Raw genomic sequence first — 18,988 nt, 5'->3', positions numbered from 1 at the left:
CAATTGAGTTCAAAAACTCAAGAAAATTTGACTTGAAGTAATGACACTAGTACATGTCTGCGCATCATCAATTTAAGACATCAAATTTTTTGATTGTGAAAAATATCAAAGTCATAATATTAGTAGACTTGGAGAACTAACCACAGTTTAAATAACTGTCATAGTTGACAATGGGCATACAAATGAAATGTATGTATAATGATCCAAACTCAAAATTCGAAAATTTCCATCTATGAAATTATTTTGTAAAAAAAAGTTTCCATTTCCATTGTCCTTCTCTCCCCACACAACATCAGGATCTTATTGCTATAACAATATACTATTTCATAATAGATGACATACTTGGGAAATGATTCGGAATTTTAGGAGATGTTATTTTGTATGTGTGTTAGGTGGAGAGAGAAAATAGTGTATTCATATTAATGTGAGAGAGTTTTTTTTCAAAAAAGGAAATGTGATATCTTTTATAGGACAAACTAAAAAGAAAAGTGTGATGATATGTATTATAGGATAGAGGGAGTAGTAGTAGTAACTTGTTTCATGGACTTGTGGTTATTATAACGCTAAATTATTAAACACTTGATTCCTCCATATTTTATTGGTACAAAACTACCGGAGGCATTTCACCTTATACTTGGAACAAAACGAAAGAATAATGTAAAATTCAGTCACCATTTTGTTGACGAAACCAACAGTATTTAGACAAATACACTGTCTAATTTTTTGGGTGGATGTGTGAGAAAATACAAGAAATTGTCCACATGTTCAGCAGCAGCAGAACAAATAAATAAATGATACACATAGTTTAAACGTCTATTGTTCATAACACAAAAACAGACTATTAACAATATTTAGGCCTGCAAAAAGCTTGCATATTTGGCACCTAGAAATAGCCTTTGGATGCAGAGTAGGGCATTCTTGGTAACCTCTGTGCTCTTGTGGTTCATCAGCTTCATCACACGATCCTTCGCTTTCAGGTCTGTCACAATGATACGCCCAGCAGGATGGTACTGAATGAACTGAGACAGATCGTAACAAGCAACAGCGAGTGTTCTAGGATCAGATGATGTGTCCAAGATTGTCAAAAGGATCCTAAGTACCTGCAGAAAAATGTTTATGATACCTTTCATAAGATGGACAAAAAACCTTTGCAGTTTTCATTGTGACAAAGAACTATATTTCACACCCACATCCAACCCAGACACTAAGCGATAACATGTCATTTTCTCTTTTCAGTTAGAGTGCTCCAGTGGCAGCAATAAAAATGGACTAACCTTGAAATCATGTTCTTCAAAGTGTGTAATATTTTCCTTCCAAAAAATAGGATCTTTATGCATAGGAGCCCAATCAAGACGTCCGAGGATAACTTCCTGGTAATATTTATCATAAGAACTTAGCCTCTTGATGTTAACTCTCAGTCCTTCTTCCAGCTGATTCATAGCCTCTAGTAGATCCTGCAAATATATGATAACCCATAATGAGATTGGGGGAACTCATTCAATCAGAAAGGAGAATCAGACTAAATGCGCTAGTGACTGAAAGAAGCCCAACAAGACCTTACCACAAAGCACATAATCAGATCAAATATGCTTACAGCTGTGCAGTAGATAAGTCTCAAATTAAGCATGCATCATCAAAACGAAAGGCAACAATGCAAATATGATCTTATTATGAAATGATCTGTTATAGCACATAAGTCATATACTTGGAGTTATAGACTCAGAACAAAATTACATTGTGCAAATAAAAGTGTATCACTATTTAGATCTTGATCTTCCTGAGTACAAGGGATCCTGTAAATATATCCTCTAACCTCATCACTCCATGCCTGCGCTTTTAGATTCTGGAGCAGTTGTGGAACTTCCAGGTCCACCATCTCAGCAGCAAATGTTGCTTTGTTTATCAAATTCTTAAGGGTCAGGATGACTACCCTGACAACCTACATAAGTTGAGACAGACATATTCTCAGAAGGACATCAAGGCTTTAGAAGCTTCTATAGATGGGGCACAACAATATGTAAACTTAAGATGACAAAACTAATGTCAAGATTAAAGGTCTAAGCAAGCATTGATATAACCAGAGTGGAAATGGGATGACATCATAAATTCAAACGAGTTTACGTCACACACAAGAAAAAAAGAACTTACTTTTTCCTTGGTGGTCCCTTTAACAACATCAATTAACCGTGCCAAGGACCGAGAAGCCGCCAAATACTCAATTGCAGGCTCATAGAACGATAGGAGCCAAATACAAAGGCAGGTTTCATACAAGAGCTGTTTCAAAATTCAAAGTTATCAAGATATTGATGAATGGTTAAATATTACAATTACAAGACGAAAGTCAATTTCAAATGCATACAGCAATATGTTGAGATATAGAACCGATTTAATTTGGATTTACAGAGTACATGGTTATGCACTGTTATTTTGAATTTAGATTACCTGGATAGATTGTTGACTGGAAGCTGGAATAACTAGAGGAATGAGAAACTTCACTCCATCTGCTTGAACAAATGAAGATCGCACTAGAGGTTCTTTAAGCAAAGTGGCAAGGCAGTTAATAGCTGTGGGGATGCCACGGCTAGGATGAGATGGTTTCTTAAGCTGCACAAATAGAAAAGTATTAAGTATAATTGCTGCTAAATAGATACTGACAATGACTCCATGTTTCCTTTACCGCAAGAAAGAAAATGGCAGTATATTCCTGACAACTAAACTCTATAATATATAGGGTAGGGTTAATATCAAGACTCATTCTTATATCAAAACGCATATCAATTATGTAATGCCCCAAGTGCAGTGTATGTAATGCCCTATCAATTTGAACATAAAAATATCTCAAAACTTGGAATTCATATAACTATCTCGACTGAAATTATTTTTTCCACACAATATATATTGAATTAAAGGTAATATTATAAGATTCCCACGATATCCTAATTGCATATATTAGGATGATAAAATTAGATAATATTTTCATGAATATTCATATATTTTGATAATTAGTTTAATATTTTTTGTGTCATACCCATGTTACTATGTTGGTATTTTTAATATATATAATATTGACATTACGTTCATATGCCCTAAATTTGTAGTTGAGTCATTTTTTTTTTGCCAGAAACTTTATCCTCTCTCATACTTTACTCTCTTCATCTCTCTTACGTTATTCCCTCTCTTACTTTACTCTCTCCACTTTAACTTTTAACAAATTAATTTCTTAAATCATGCGCCCAAAAGAATTGCCCCAACTACCTTGGGACGGAGGAAGTATTAAATCATAAAAACGAAATCATACATGGCAATATTAGAGACCATTAGATACATTATAATTTAAATAAATAAAAAGTTTACTAATGAGTATTTTATCATTTATCATCATGCAACTGAAGAGAGGGACTATTATATTCGTCTCTGTGCAGCCTTGACAAGAAATCTCATAGCACAAAAAAATTTCAAATTCTTATTCATGCCGTCTTGGAGCAACTTTTGTCCCGGAAGCAGACTAAGCTTGCAAGAACTTAGTTTATCAAGTTATCCTATACGAAACCAAACGACAAAAGGCATGGAACTACAAACCTGTGCACACAACCACTCTACCAGTCCCTTTAAAACATCATCTATAGTAGTGATATCTTTCTTTGACATGGACGTTCCCCGAGAATTTGACCTCCCACTGGAATATAAAAAAGGTAGGAAGAGAAGATTATACAAGAGAAAAACAACCCAGCCATATTCCAAGGGATGGGAGTGTTTCGCACCTGACTATCAAAGATAGTACCTTACAGCTTTTCTCCTGAGCAAACCAGCTGCCTTTCCAGAGTAATCTTGCAAAATCAAAAAAATCTATGTTTAGATGGGGGATCAATGTTCTACAGAGATGGAAGAACTACATCGTGCAACATGCCGTCGTTGAATTTTAAAATTAACTGTACTCCGTGAACTGCTTCTGCCATACCATATAATATACAGCAATACATAAATTTCAGTATCAGATGATACTCTGATATATACAAATATTCCCTTATTTTATCATTTGTAAGTTTATCATGAGTGGCCAAGACTATCGGTTGCATAGTGATAAACTTCCTCCGAAAATCCTTCATGAATAGCAATGTCAACTATGGGCCATTACCTTAGGAAAGGCTCATAAGTGCCCTCCTCAGCCAGTGATTTATCGTGAAATAACCTTGCTCTTTTCGGGTTTGCTGCCATGCACAATAACAACACAACAAGAAGAATCAGCTACTTATAATGACCTATGTTAGGCAGGGAGGGTAAACATTAGCCTATGCATTTTGTCACTCACCTGAAAGCATTTCATCAAACAGAGCTAACACATACTCTACAGTTTCTTCCTTGAATATGTCACGCAAAATGCTAACAAAAACACTGACGTAGGCCGGACCATCCTGAAACAAGTGACACGTTAATCAAATCCTTCAACAGAATCCAACATTAAAACATTTTGCAACAGTAGTAAGACATATATCTGAATCTGAATGCAATATAACATCAAACTGCTACAAATTACTGAAACTAAACATCAACGCAACTTATAAATTTTCGAAACACATTAAACAAGCTAGTGGTTCTAAGGTATCAGAAGAAAAACATGCACAAATCGATACAAAATAGAATAGACTAAACAAGGAAATCACATAATCCAGTGAAGCTGCGTAAGTTATAAAATTAAGCATACGATGATAAATAACAATAACAATAATCATAATGAGGCGGCAATAAGATTGGGAGATTTACATCATCAAGCAATTGAGCCTTGTAATTCTCAGGTTTCTTATCGTAACGCCGCAGAAGCTGAAGTCCAGTGCTTGATATAAGCTTAGTAGTCATGTAAGTCTCCCATGGAATATCCCTGCTCAAAACCTTCGTAATAAAACAAACAGAAATCACATCTCAGTATTTATTAGCTGACCAACCAAATTTCAAAATCCTACCAACAAAACCATCCAAATCAACAAACCAATCATTCGGATAACACAAAAAATCACTCGAAACTCTCGCTTCAAATCAATTTTGTGTGCCAGCAAAATGTGGCGTACCTGTTCGGTTGTGAGGTCGCTTTGATCCGCCGGCATTGCGGAGGATGAATACTGCGTGTTGAGGTCAATTGAATGCAGAGATCGAAATCTAGAGAAAGGAGATGAGAGAGATAGAAGAGCGTAATTAGCACAAACCAAAAATTATACAGATCGTGTTCGTGGTAAAGAAAAATAAATTAAAACAAATTAAAACTTGTATATCGGTTCGATAACGTTGTAATGTTGGCATAAGAGCATCCACGATTAGGATTGTGTATAGGCTAGCTATGAGCCTAGCGAAAAAGTCTTCATGTCACATCATCATGCCCTTTTCACAGCCTAGCGATAGATTGACCAACGCCCAACCCAGCAATTAAATGAACAAATACGAAATTAAAATTAGACAAATTACGGAAAAAGTGCAAACATAAATTCCATAAAATAAAAATAATGAACACAGTATAATTAAAAAAAAGGTCTACTACGATAAAAAAACGATTAAACAACCATTCAAACAATTTCCAAACGATATCAACGTGCAATCCTATGTGCCCATAACTCTTCAATTATATCATACTGGAGTCGAATATGAGCTTCTTTCTGACGTATATCAGCAAATGCTTGGGTCCCCATTCGTACAGAGTTGGTGGCCACACCGTGGCTTGGTCTGGCACCATCTTCATTTGACCAATCAATGAGTTCTGCACCTTCATTTTCGACTATCATGTTATGCATGATGATTCATGCGTACATGATATCAGCAAAATGTAGTCAGCATACCACAGGCGTATTGGACCCTTCACCGCAGCCCATCGCTATTGGAGCACACCAAATGTCCGCTTCGCATCCTTGCGCGCAGCCTCTTGTCGTTGCGCAAAGTAAATTTTCTCAATATATGTTGGGCATTTGATCGTCTTCAAAATTACGGGCCACATGGGGTATATCCCATCAGCCAAATAGTAGCACATATCGTGATGGTTGACATTGGTGACGAAAGTGATGGTCGGACCCACGCCAAGGCACTGCTCATTGAAAAGGGGTGATGACTGTAGGACGTTGATGTCGTTGTTCGACCCCACAACTCCAAAATACGGATGCCAAATCCGTAGCCGGTAGTCATCAACGGCTTTGAGGATCATCGTGAGATTCTTGCCTTTGAAGCCGGTCGTGTACATTCCTTTCTAAGCAGCGGGGCAGTTCTTTCACTCCCAATGCATACAATCTATGTTGCCCAACATTCTGGGAAAACCGTGCGCCCTCTAGTGCAAGTTTATCAGACCTTGGCAGTCGTGACGGGTAGGTGAAAGAGCAGGTTTTAAGCATGTGTTTTCACACAATGAGTGCAGGGTCGTGTAATCAACTAATCAGGGAAAGATTCCCAAAACCTAGTCTTGTCGCTGGCACGAGGACCTAAAAAACTTGTTATCAACAATATACCTCAACCCACTTCTACTGGCTAGTATAGTGGAGTAAGGGTCGAATCCCACAGAGACGGATGATTGCGAAATGTTATTGAGGTGATAATCTGGAAGGGGTTGGTTAGCTACCACGCTTGGGGTTGAGATCTACCTAGACAGAAAACTTAAAAGGGACTTATACTATCCTGACTGGTAAGACTGGTTCATGTTGGAAATAAGTTGAGTAAGTGAAACATGGGTTTTGTAAGACTGGAGTGCATGTGAAAAGTGAAAGTTTACTAAAAATGGACAAACAACGAATGCCACGAATATTCCAACGAACTAGTTGATGAATTGCCAGATCCACAGAAAAGACTGACGAAAAGCAAAGGGCAAAAAAGTAAAGTAGCTAAAAAGTGTAAAGTGGTCCACAAATCAGATCTGAAAGTTTATCTTCTCCAACAAATATGCAACAATTGCATATGAACGAAAACTCCCTGAACAACATCTTAAATCAACACTTTCCACAAATTTAAATCTAAAATTAGGAGCTAAATCGAGAAGATTAAAACTGGATATCCTAGATTATGCAGACTGACTAACATGCAAGGTGACGAAAACTATGCGATTACAATTTTCATGCGTCTTACTTTGAAATAAACGATCAAGCACTTGGAAAATTACTCATTAAAACCAGATCTATCCTATCCAAGAGAATCTATGCTCAAACGGTTGGAAATTTACACTAAACTACTAGATCTAACTAATCTAGGCAAGAAGTAAACATTTGCAACCAAAAGATAGACGAAAAGTAAATACCAACTTTGTAAAGATCACATCCAAAACAAAGTACGTAAATATCCAAGGAGCAATGACGATAACAAAAGATCCCAAGTAAAACAAGTAAAAACTAGAGTTAACTACGAAAGCGAGTAAAGATTGTTTGGCCCCTCAGGCGATGAAACAGTGTTTCTGCGACTACAACGGCTGACTGGAACTGTGGTGAACTCCCTCCGGTGGAATACCGGAGTCTTCAAGTGATCATGACTGATGGCGAGGAACGAGAAGTGGCGGAGCTAGTCTCCACGGTAGGAACTTGGGATTTCTGAGAGTGAAGTGAGCGCTTTTGTGTGTATGAGTGTGTCTCTCTCCCTTCATGTGACCTTCTATTTATAGGGTGGTTTGCCCTCATTTTTAGGGTTGCCCTCTGATGTGGAAATGTCTCTTTTGCCCTTTTGAATAGTTGGTCCTTTCTAGCAATCCTCCCTTCTCCATCTCGAGCCTTATGGCATGCATCCTGACCAATATTGCACCATTCTGGCATCTTTTTCACTTAAATCTCTCGGTTTCTCTCTTACTGAATTGTACCCCTTTTCCTGCACACTTAAGCAACTTTCTTGCAGATAATGCACGTTAAACTCATCATACTGACCAGTAACCAAGGCCTAGAAAGCGACTTATCAAACTGCTCACACTTAACGCATGCTTGTCCTCAGGCGTGGAGGAACAAACCAAAAATAATAATAATAAGTCGAATTCTAGCCTGGTTACTTCCCTGACCGACCTTAAACTAAAAAAAACTAAAACAAAAAGACTCTAATACCCTAAAACTATTGGTAAAAAAGAAACACAGAACAGAACAGAAAGTGAAAAAAAACACACAAAAGAAAACACACAAAGTAAAACACATTAAATAGGCTATATTTTCAACTATTCCTCCCCGTTATTCTGAGTTCAATTCAGCTGTAAGCAGCCTCAAACTTCCGTCGCCCCCCTTTTCCTCCTTAGCAAGTACATCCACTTATCAAGATCACCCAAACTCTTGGCCAAACACTAGATTCACTAAGGCATTCATTCCTCACCAGGGATGTTAGGACTGTTTCTCTCAACAATACTGGACCATAGATGCTTCGGACTCAGATCTCATGAGCAGCTCCTAAGGGTCTTTAATGGTTATAACGGGGCCGTAGGCTTGTAATTTGTTGGGTGGATGTTCCTAAGGCTCTAAGGTTCAAAAACTAAACTACTTTATTCTGATGAACGTAGGAACTGTGTATGTTTGGGACGCTTGGCTGGGTGACCTTCTTGATTGGCTTGATCTTTCGCAGTTGGATTTCTTCAACTGGTCAGTAGGCTTCCCAGTGGCTTTGCCACTTTGTTTGATTCTTTTTCTTTCTTCTTCTTTTTTTTGGGCCGGATGTTTCTCCTGGCCATTTTCTTCTTTCTCTACCTCTTTCTCCAGTTGGTTTCTTTGCTTCTGCCTTCTTGGTCAGTTATTCCCTGCTTCGTGTCCTCCACATACACAGTCCTTGTGGCTACTGGGTTATATAGGGGATTAATAGTAGGGGCTAGAAATGGTTTGTAAGGGAAGGAAAATAATATAGTTTATATATATATATATATATAGGTCCTGTTAGGTTGAGATTTTTTTAGCTTAATTGAGAATTGAGATGCATTTCCAGCTACTCATCCGAAACATTTTCGAAATGTCAACTGCAAGTAGATTATGTCAACTCAGAGGTATTATCGTCAATAGCCTGCACATCAAATGTCAACAACTTAAGTTGACATTATATGTGTATAGTTGACATGAATTGTATATGTAGTTGACATAAATTGTATATGTAGTTGACATGGATTGTGCACATAGTTGGCATTATATGTGTGTTGTTGACATGAATTGTATATGTAGTTGACAAAAAAAATTAAAAGAACAATTAAAAAATAAAAAAAATATATTTATTGAATAAAATGTACCATGAAATTACCATTCTGCCCTTTCATAATTAATTAATCTAAAAATATTTTTCATGTGGCAAATTCTGGACCACTCATTTAATAAAAATGAGTGGCTGATAATGCATCTCAATTCTCAATTAGGCTAAAAAATCTCAATTGATCACAATCCTATATATATATATATTAGATAAACCGGGCAGGAAATTATGCAAACTGACCCTGTAGTAGAAAGGTTAGATGAATAAGGCCAAAATGGCCAAGGGATATTGTCCAATTTTGGGATGTTTAAAGATGTAATAGGGAGGCTGCTCCAATTTTGTTCTTGAGTTCACATGTCCTTCGTTGTTTTCTTCAAAATTTTTATGAACTTAGGACCCATAGGACCCTTACCTATTTACATCATAACCCCTGGCTCCATTACAACCTTGAGAAAGACCTTAATGAACTAGTCTATACCTATGGAACTCAAGCATCAGTGGTACGGCAAAATGAATGAGGGAATGGTCCTAACATCTCTGGTGAGAAATGAGTGATCGAGTGAATCCATCAGTTTGCTAGAGTAGGGGCTATCTTGACGAACTAATAGGCTGATCAGACTGAACAAAAGGTGATGGAGGAATTTGAGACTGCAAAATATTTGAAATGACCTTAAGCTTGTGGGGAATATTGCTAGAAGTTTAGCCAGTTTCAAACATGGAGATGTAAATATTTGCTTAAGCGTTTCTTTTGTGTCAGTTTGTGTCGATGTCTGTAGAGTCAGTCTAATCGTTTTTATTTTTTTTAAGAGTCGGTCAGGGACCCATGCATGTAACTTGCCCCGTTTCTTGTTGTTCTTTAATACTTGAGGACAAGCATGGTTTAAGTGTGAGCAGTTTGATAGGGCTCATTATAAGCATGAATAAACTTTTAAAAATCACATAAATGTCAAGACATCATGATGATTTGTTGAAAAATAAATTTGAACATTTTAATAGTAAATCTGAAATTTTGATATAAAGAGTCTAAAATGGTCAAAGAATATTGTATTTCTGTTAAGGTATGACAATTGTATACAGCGTCGAAATTTTTTATTATTTCAAACCTATTTTTAAGCCCACGATAGATTTCACCGTGGGCCACTATTAGGGATGAGATACTGCAAAGCATATTCTTCGAGTTGCTTGTTTATATAAACCTTATTTTTTAATATGAGAATGATATATTTTTTGTTACGTAGTGTTTGACTTTTCATTTATCTTTTAAATTACATAGATTTATGAGATTGAAAGCAAATGAGTCTAGGTCTTACAAATTGTAGATTATTGAGTGGCAAGGTTACTCAGTCAATTCTCTTGCAAAAGTACAAATGAATTTCACAATCTAGATAGGTGATAAGGCGTGTTTTATGCATTAGTTAGTGGTCAGTTTGATGTGTTTAAACAGATAATATGCGTAAACAAGTTGTTCAGTGGGTAGAAAAAGGGTAGAAATGCATGCAAAGGAGTGTTGAAGGAGAATCAAGTGGAAGTGAAACATGATGTAAACTGATCAGAATGTTGCGATATGGAGTGGACAGCAAGAATGACAAGCTTTTAGGAGTTGCCTATTCTGAAGGGCGAAAATCTCAACACACGAAGAAAATATCCCTAGGGATTGAAGCCGAGCCATCCTATAAATAGAAGGAAGAAACATGAATAAAAGTGTCTTTGTGGGAGGTCATCAAGAGTCCGAAAATCCATCATAAAGGAGGAACCACCATCATCAGCCACATCTGGGGTCACTCACTCCACACTTGAAGCTTTCGTCCTCCATCACCGCAGAAAGGGAGAACCACCATGCCTGTTGCCATCCAATCATCTTAGCTAGTTTATTAGTCCCACAACTCTTAGGAGCGAGACACAGTTTACATTTCAATTTTTTTGCATTTACTTCCGGTTATTGTGATCGTTTGCAGTTTAGTGTTAGAATCTCTCTAGTTAATCTAGCTTATGTTTGATCGTTTGTTTTGGATCTTGATTCACATGCTAATCTACTTGAAGTTTTTGTTGGTTTACGTTGAACTTTTTTCTTAGTTCATGTTTGGCTGCTTTCAGCAGTTGATTTATGCTTGTTTGAGTTAGATCTATCGTTTTCCAAGTGATTTGCTTATGTTAATGAGTTCAAATTTCCAAGGAATGTATGTTTTGTTGTTCTGTAATGTTATGCACTCATGTTGGTTAATTCGCGTAGATCTTTACTTTACGTGCTTAAAACCTCGTGTTCGCATTTAAGATTTGCAGCTTAGTTTATCGATTTTGTGTTCATCAATGAAGGTTTATCTTTCTATTAGTTGAATCCTGGAGAAGAAGATGTCAGAAAATCGTTTTGGAATCAAATTTGTGTTGTTTTAGGCCATCCACAACGCTGTTCCTATACCGTTCCTATACCGTTCCTTAAACCACTATTTGAGGGCCCCACTGTACTTTTTTACTCCATTCCTTAACTAAGGAACGGAACCTGCAACCCTCCGTTCCTTAACCGTTCCTTAAATTACTATTCATTCAATTTCATTTATTTTTATTTCCAACCCAATTCAATTTAAATAAACACACTTTATTAAAAAACAAACACACTTTATTAAAAAACACACAACATTAAAAAAAATTTAAACTTTTAGAAAAATAAATAGCACACAATTAAAATCCTAAAAAAATAAAAGTACACAATTTTAATAATTTCATCCGCCAAAATTTGCCCAAATGTGCTCAATTAGATCCTGTTGGAGTTGGGTATGGGCACTAGAGTCGCGTGTCCTTGCACGAATAGATAACCGTTCTTGTATAGACGGATGCGCTCCACTTCGAGGTGGACTACTTGCGGTTGAGCTTCCGGGGGATTCGTCGTCGAACCAATTTCCCGCCTCGGGTCCTTCGTCTTGGACAATCATGTTGTGCAAGATTATGCACGTATACATGATGTCGACCATGTTTTCCATGAACCACGTACGAGCTGGGGCTTTGATGATGTTGAAGCGCGCTTGGAGAACCCCGAACGCCCTCTCCACATCCTTGCGAGCAGCCTCCTGCTTCTGCGCAAAAAGAGCCTGCTTTAGGTTCGCAGACCCACTGCACGTCTTCACGAAGGTAGGCCACTTCGGGTAGATGCCATCGGCGAGATAGTACCCCATTTTATAAAGCTGGTTGTTGGCGACGAAGTTGATGGCCTGCGCTTTACCATCCAAAACTTCGGTCAAGAGGTCGGACTGGTGGAGCACGTTTACGTCGTTGTTCGACCCGGGGACCCCGAAGTAAGCGTGCCAGATCCAAAGGCGGTAGTCGGCAACGGCCTCAAGTATAACGGTTGGGTGGGTGCCTTTGTGGCCGCTCGTGTAGGACCCCTTCCATGCCACCGGGCAATTCTTCCATTGCCAGTGCATGCAATCGACGCTGCCGAGCATCTCGGGGAATCCGTGCACTGTTTCGTGAAGGTCGAGCAGGAACTGACAATCGGTCGTGCTTGGCCTCCGGAGAAATTCATCGGTGAAGGCTGCGCGGACACCTTTGCAGAATTTGAGCAAGCACATTCGCCCAGTGCTGTCTCCGATGTGGAGGTATTCGTCGAACATGTCGGCCGTTTGTCCAGTCGCAAGCTGGCGGATTGCTGCAGTACATTTCTGCAGCGTCGTGTGGCTGGGACGGCCGACCGCGTCGTACCCTTCCTGGAAGAACTCTTCCTGGGCTGCCAAAGTATTCGCGATGTGGAGAAATAAAGGTTTCCCCATGCGGAAAAGGCGACGGAAGTACGTATCTCCCCAAACCGGGTTATCGCAGAAGTAATCGCGTACTAACCTTGCAGCGGCTTCCTCCCGGTTACGATGGATGTACGTACGGGAGCGTCGTTGGGGCGGCGCGGCTTCTTCGGCCTCCCGTCGTCGATCTTCTTCAAGTGATTGTTGCAATATTTGACGCATTTGTTCAAAAGGATCCATTAGTTTGATTAAATTTGGGAGAAGGAAAGCAGAGTTGATTTGAGATGAAAATTGGGGTGGAAATAGAGAGGAATAGATGTGTGTTTGTGATTGAAATGAGTATGAAATATGAGTATTTATAGAGTAAATAAATAAATAAAAAATAAAAAAAAATACAAAACGGATATAAAAAAACTGTCACATTACCGTTGCAAAAAAATTTTATTTTTTTTTTATTAAATTCGAATTTTTTTAAAAAAAAATTGAATTATTGCGTCACCGGGACGAAGCCCACTCGCGGGGCAGCGAGTGGGCTTCACACGTCGAATGGGAGGCCGCCACGTCGCCTCGGCGCGTGGCGGAACGTTTCGTTCCGCGTTCCTCCGGAACGGAACGCGGCACGGCATAGGAACGGCATGGGCACGGAATGGCGACGGAACGAAGCCTGCAACGCGTGCCGCCGCGGAACCGTTCCGCCGGAACGGCATAGGAACCGCAACGGCACAGCGTTGCGGGTGCCCTTATGCTTTTGTAGCTGCAAGCATCTTACAGCTTTTCAGCACTCTGTAGGTTAGTTAGGATTGTGGTCCCCTGTTACTTTTTCCTCTAGCCTAATTTAGCAAAGTCTCGTTCCACAACTAAAACTCAGATACACGCCAGTTGTTAGAGCATCCACAATAGGAATAGCCCAGCAATAGCTCAGCCATAGCCTAGCCACAAACTCCTCCTGCCACATCATTAACACTAAAAATCCACCTGCCACATCATAAATAGCCCAGCAATAGCCTAGCCACATCATAAATAGTCCAGCCACATCAATAGCCACATCACTAATAACAATTATATAAAAATGAAATAATTAACAATCACACAATATACGGAATTTAATTTACGAGACATATACGGGAAACATTAATAATACTATTAAAATTTTTAAAAGTACAATAATTTAAAAAAAGTACAATAATTTAAAAAAATTACAATAATTAACAAAAAATACAATAATTCACTTCTCTGCTCCGTCGTCGTCTCCTCCGTCGTTGTCGGCACCATCGCCTCCGCCTCCGTCGCCACTATCACCTCCGCCTCCGTCGCCGCCGCCGCCTCTACTCCCGGCGGCTTCCCTCCGTGCCGCCTCCAAATCCTCCTGCATGCTCAGGAGCAATGTTTGAAGCAAACTCTTCTCCACGGGGTCCACCGCCGCCCGCCATTCGGCCATCGTCTAGACCATCTGAGCCCGCGTTTGTTGACGCGCGAAGAATTTGAGATCCGCTGTGGATTGGCCAAGGGGGGATGCCGACTGGACCTCCTGGGAACCCCCGGCGACCCCCCTCGCCTCCCATTGAGCCCGCCTGTGCCCAACCGGGCGAGTTCGACGAGCGAACGAACGAGGGGTCGGGACCTCCTAGGCAGTCTCGGGGAGGTCGTGGGAACCACCGCTGCTGCCGCTGAAATCACCGGTATAGTTCAGTCGTTAAAACAAGTGTTGAGACCCGGTCGGGACCACCGGTATAGTTCAGTCGGGACCACCGCTGCTGCCGCTGAAATCACCGGTCGTGGGAACCATCCACTTCCCACGGGGACCGGGGGAGTTTGAGCTTGAGACCCGCTACTCCCTGAAGTAGGCTCGTTGTTGAGATCCATTTACCGTTGTTGATCTTGTACAGAAATTTAGATAGAGAGAGTACTCATTAAAACAAGTGGTGCGAATGAAAATGACGTACAAGACGCGTATATATAGTGTTTCGGAAAAAAAAATCGCGCTAGGCGGTGCGCTAGGCGATCCGGAAGCTGCAATAGCGCCGAGCGGATCGCCCAGCCCACCGCCTAGCGCCACGGAACTGCCGAGCGCTAGGCGGTTTTTTAATCCGGAAACCGCTAGGCGGTTGCAATAGATCGCCTAGCGCACCGCCTAGCGCCGGCGCTCGGCTAAGCGGTGCGCTAGGCGCTATTGTGGATGCTCTTATATCTGTTCCGGAATTCCTTTAACATCATTTCTTAGCTGAAGTTTGTGGAAACATCGGTCATGTCTATTTTTCTGTCATCGTTGTCCTTTTGGCCAATTTAGTTAGAAACTATGTTTTCATTTAACGTTGTAGAAGTTAAGTCTTAACCTACAAATTTGCGTGGCACAGCCAACCCTTCCAGAATGTCTTCACAAGTGTAATACGTCCTATCCATCTTCGTGGGATCAATCTTTACTCCTTATACTAGTAGTAGCAAGTGGGTTAAGGTTTTGATACAAATTTAGATAAGTGCCCAACGATAAGACTAGGTCTAGGTTTCCTCCTGGCTAGTTGAATTCATACACATGCATAATATTTGAGCACACGTGTACTACATGTTGCGTGATTGTCACAAAACCTACAAAGTCATCAATAGGTTTTGGCTACCTATCATGAAAGTAGAGTTAGTAAGAAAATTTCATCGCTCTGAATTTTTTTAAAAACAATATCCTCCCATCTAATTTTTTTTTAAATCTCCATACACATACACACATTTGTGTTTTTGTCTTTTTTTCTTTATCAAATCTCACACATATTATCATTTTTGTCCATTCAAAATATTATAATTTGAGTTCAGGAACATTTCAGAAGATATGTGGCAGACTACAAAATCATCACGTAGAGACGTGCGAGCCAACTTCAATTCATTGGAGAATCATAATATTAAATACTCGTAACCGTAGAATTCACGATTAATGATTTAGTTTCTTTACATTAATTAAATGCGTTCCAATAATGCAATTCGTGAGTTTATGCACGAATGAATTAACATATAATCACCTAAATAAATTCTTTTCTGCAAATTTATTTAGTTTAGAAATTTTCTGCTGCAAACTCCAACAATTGGTATCAAAACGTGTTTTTAAGCTCTGCTTATTTAAAATTATTTTGTGCTTAAATTGATTTTATAAGTTGAATGTATGAATCATTTGTTTTCTCTGATCTCTATTTGATTATTCTTGTGAACAAACGAACAAATTGAAAAATGATAACTTACAAATCACAACGTCGTGCATGGACAAAAGCGACCGTGAAGGTGGTCACTGGATGGAACCTGCATGACCACCCTTCGCGCAGCAACCACAGTCGAGATGAAGGCGGCACTGGCAATGTTTGGGCTTGCAATGGGAAATTTTGCAAAATAAATAAATCAGGAAATTGGACCTATTTATGTGATTATCATATTGTTCCTTTTCGTGCGATTAAAACGTTGCATGCCAACAACACATTTAATTATCATAAAAGGAATATAAACCTCATACATAAATTATTATGGACAGCATCGTCAAGATCATCCAAAGAATTGAAATGGTTTGTGTTGGGATTAGCACAGCGGAAGAGCGCAAAAGCAAACAGACCATTACAAATCTATTCAGGTAATTATGAGATTATATCCGTAGTATGAATCTTGTTGATTCAAGAAACATGTCCGGATTTGTTCTTGCAAAACAACCCAATAACCCAAACAAAAAATAGGACAATAAAAATATGGAAAAGAAGAAGAAGACGATAAGTGTTATGATTTAGATTAAAGTCAAGAAAGAAAACCCAATAGCCACTTTCACAAACAACAACCTAATGGCTCCACAAAACTAGCAACACAAGAACTAGTAAAGCATCTTTAACCACGTCCAGAGCCTTTGTTCTAGCGGCAAGGAGCTTAGACATTATTGTATGAGGTGGCGAGTTCGAGCCCTCTTGACATCAGTTGTAATTTCCTCCTTTCTATAGGAGTTTATTTGTAATTTCCTCCTTCAAATAAGAGTTTAAAAAAAACATACCTTAACCCCTAAGGATCACCTACTACATTTCCTCCTACATCTCCTACTACACCACACACAAACATGATAAGTGATGGTTGGGTCTATCACTCATGCTTGTACAATAGATTGGAACATCAGTTGTAATTTCCTCCTTTCTATAGGAGTTTATTTGTAATTTCCTCCTTCAAATAAGAGTTTAAAAAAAACATACCTTAACCCCTAAGGATCACCTACTACATTTCCTCCTACATCTCCTACTACACCACACACAAACATGATAAGTGATGGTTGGGTCTATCACTAATGCTTGTACAATAGATTGGAATGCAACCACAAGATATTTTGATAAATCTTCAAAAATGAAGATGGGTGCTCACAAATAGAGTCTTTCTTTCAAATATCATTCAAGCTGCCATGAAATGAATCCTAACAAGAGTATTTATACTATGAGTCAAAAAGGAGCAAATACAATAAGTCTTGTTCAAAAATTGCATATCTCGTACAAAACGCCCTACCAGGCATTTCCCACGCTTCATTTCACCCGGTCCGGGTGAATTGTCTGGAGGAAAATCGCCAAAACAGTCATAACGGCCGACCGGGCGTTTTCGACATTTCATTTTGCCCGGGTCGGGCGATTCTTCTGGAGTCACTGTGCGGCTTTGGTAAAATTATCATAACTTCCTCATCCGGGCTTCGATCGAGGCATACAAGGTATCCACCCGAAGCTCTTTCGAAGACGAAGACAATTATCTTTGTAAAGTTGAATTTGGATGTCATCTTAATAGGCAAACTACTATCTGGATCGGACTCCAATTCTACTTGGTTCCTTGTCACGTGTCTACCTCTTCTCGGACCCCAATCAACCCATGACCCTCGATGTCTTTGTGTCCTATGATTGTGAATACCTAGATTCACATCAATCCGTTTTCGTGTAAAACACATAGATATATGATAAATCACACAAATTCACATAAAGTACATAACTGAATGTGATATTAAGAATACCTCAAAATCCTCTAGAGATTGAAGTGGCTCGTGCCTTCTCCACGTGTCGTGTCGGTACTCTACCACGAATCTTCTAACTTATGTCCCAAAGTCACAATTATCCATTTGCGTGGGCAAATCTTAGATAATAGCATAGAACTAGATGGATATAGAAGACCAGAAACTAAATCTAGTGAAGAAGAAGGCGAGAACAATTCTATCTCTCTCATGAATTGAGAGAGATCGAAATTCCTCTTTCTCCCACACAAAGTGGGCGCCGCCTCTCTTTTTTCTCATTCTAGGGTTTCTCTCCAAAGTGGGTGAATTGTTTTAATATTAAAAGAAGTTGTCAACAACTCTTTTATAAGTGAAGTAGCGTTTTTCATCTTTTAAAATATTAATGAGTTTTTTATAGATTTAAAGTAGACTAAAGTCCCAAAATGGTCCTTAACATATGACGTTTTTTTTATTTTGGTCCAAAACATTATCTTTTGAATTATTCGGTCCCTCACATTTGAAATCGGACCACATTTAGTCCAAAATTGACGGAATAGTTAAAATGTGACGGAATGTGAGGGTCAACGTAATTTTAATCAATTTTGACCAGATTAAGATTTATAAAAATTCAATTTTTTATTCTTTTTGAAATAAAATAGTTCAAAATTATATTTAATAAAATAAATTGCTTTTCATTTATAAAACTAATTTTAATTCTCTCTCTCTATTTCAATCATCTTCTTCGTCTGAGGCAAGGAGATAAACGCGAGAAACCTTAGTTCTCGGAAGAACATCAAGTAACCCCAACTCCCCAACCATGGACCGTTCGAACCACAGCAGAGAGACCGGTGAGAGTGGCGGTGGATGTGACCTCCGATTCCGATACGAATTTTGCCATTGCAAGAATCGGGCTTCGCTGATAATCGTCAAGTAATGAAATTTCGTTTCCAATGGTGAATCAAATCTGGAATCATCATCAAATTTCGTTTCTTGGTTTTTGTTGTACTCCAGAATGGTATGAATTGCACTCCAAAATTGCGTTTCTTAGTGTTTGAAGGGCAAGAATATCTGCAACTCTATGCATATATTTTTGTTGACTGCTACTGGACTTTCAATGGCATGGACTGATCTACAC

At 39.0% G+C, this 18,988-nt stretch overlaps 1 protein-coding gene across 1 annotated transcript; it reads right to left on the bottom strand.

Moving 5' to 3' along the window:
• Positions 1-653: 653 nt before the first annotated feature.
• On the bottom strand, positions 654-5,276 carry LOC121742593 (V-type proton ATPase subunit H-like). The gene is made up of 11 exons (XM_042135784.1): positions 5,064-5,276; positions 4,762-4,887; positions 4,310-4,412; positions 4,136-4,208; positions 3,762-3,827; positions 3,580-3,676; positions 2,443-2,604; positions 2,149-2,274; positions 1,814-1,939; positions 1,275-1,454; positions 654-1,100 (listed from the first exon to the last, which is right to left on the bottom strand). The coding sequence occupies exons 1-11, from the start codon at positions 5,097-5,099 to the stop codon at positions 852-854; spliced, it is 1,344 nt and encodes a 447-aa protein (XP_041991718.1). The 5' UTR covers positions 5,100-5,276; the 3' UTR covers positions 654-851.
• Positions 5,277-18,988: the final 13,712 nt, after the last annotated feature.

Source organism: Salvia splendens, chromosome 7 (assembly GCF_004379255.2).
Source record: "Salvia splendens isolate huo1 chromosome 7, SspV2, whole genome shotgun sequence".
Lineage (NCBI taxonomy): Eukaryota > Viridiplantae > Streptophyta > Magnoliopsida > Lamiales > Lamiaceae > Salvia > Salvia splendens.
The sequence above is the reverse complement of the archived record's forward strand: the minus strand, read 5'-3'. Positions and strand labels throughout refer to the sequence as shown.

Bases quoted from the DNA above. Each gene is read 5' to 3' on its own strand.
- LOC121742593 (XM_042135784.1), bottom strand. From the start codon at position 5,099: ATGCCGGCGGATCAAAGCGACCTCACAACCGAACAG. The intron at 3,828-4,135 runs GTAATGGCCCAT...TGATTTTGCAAG, and splicing joins ACTTATGAGCCTTTCCTAAG to ATTACTCTGGAAAGGCAGCT. The intron at 1,455-1,813 runs GTTAGAGGATAT...ATATATTTGCAG, and splicing joins CGCAGGCATGGAGTGATGAG to GATCTACTAGAGGCTATGAA.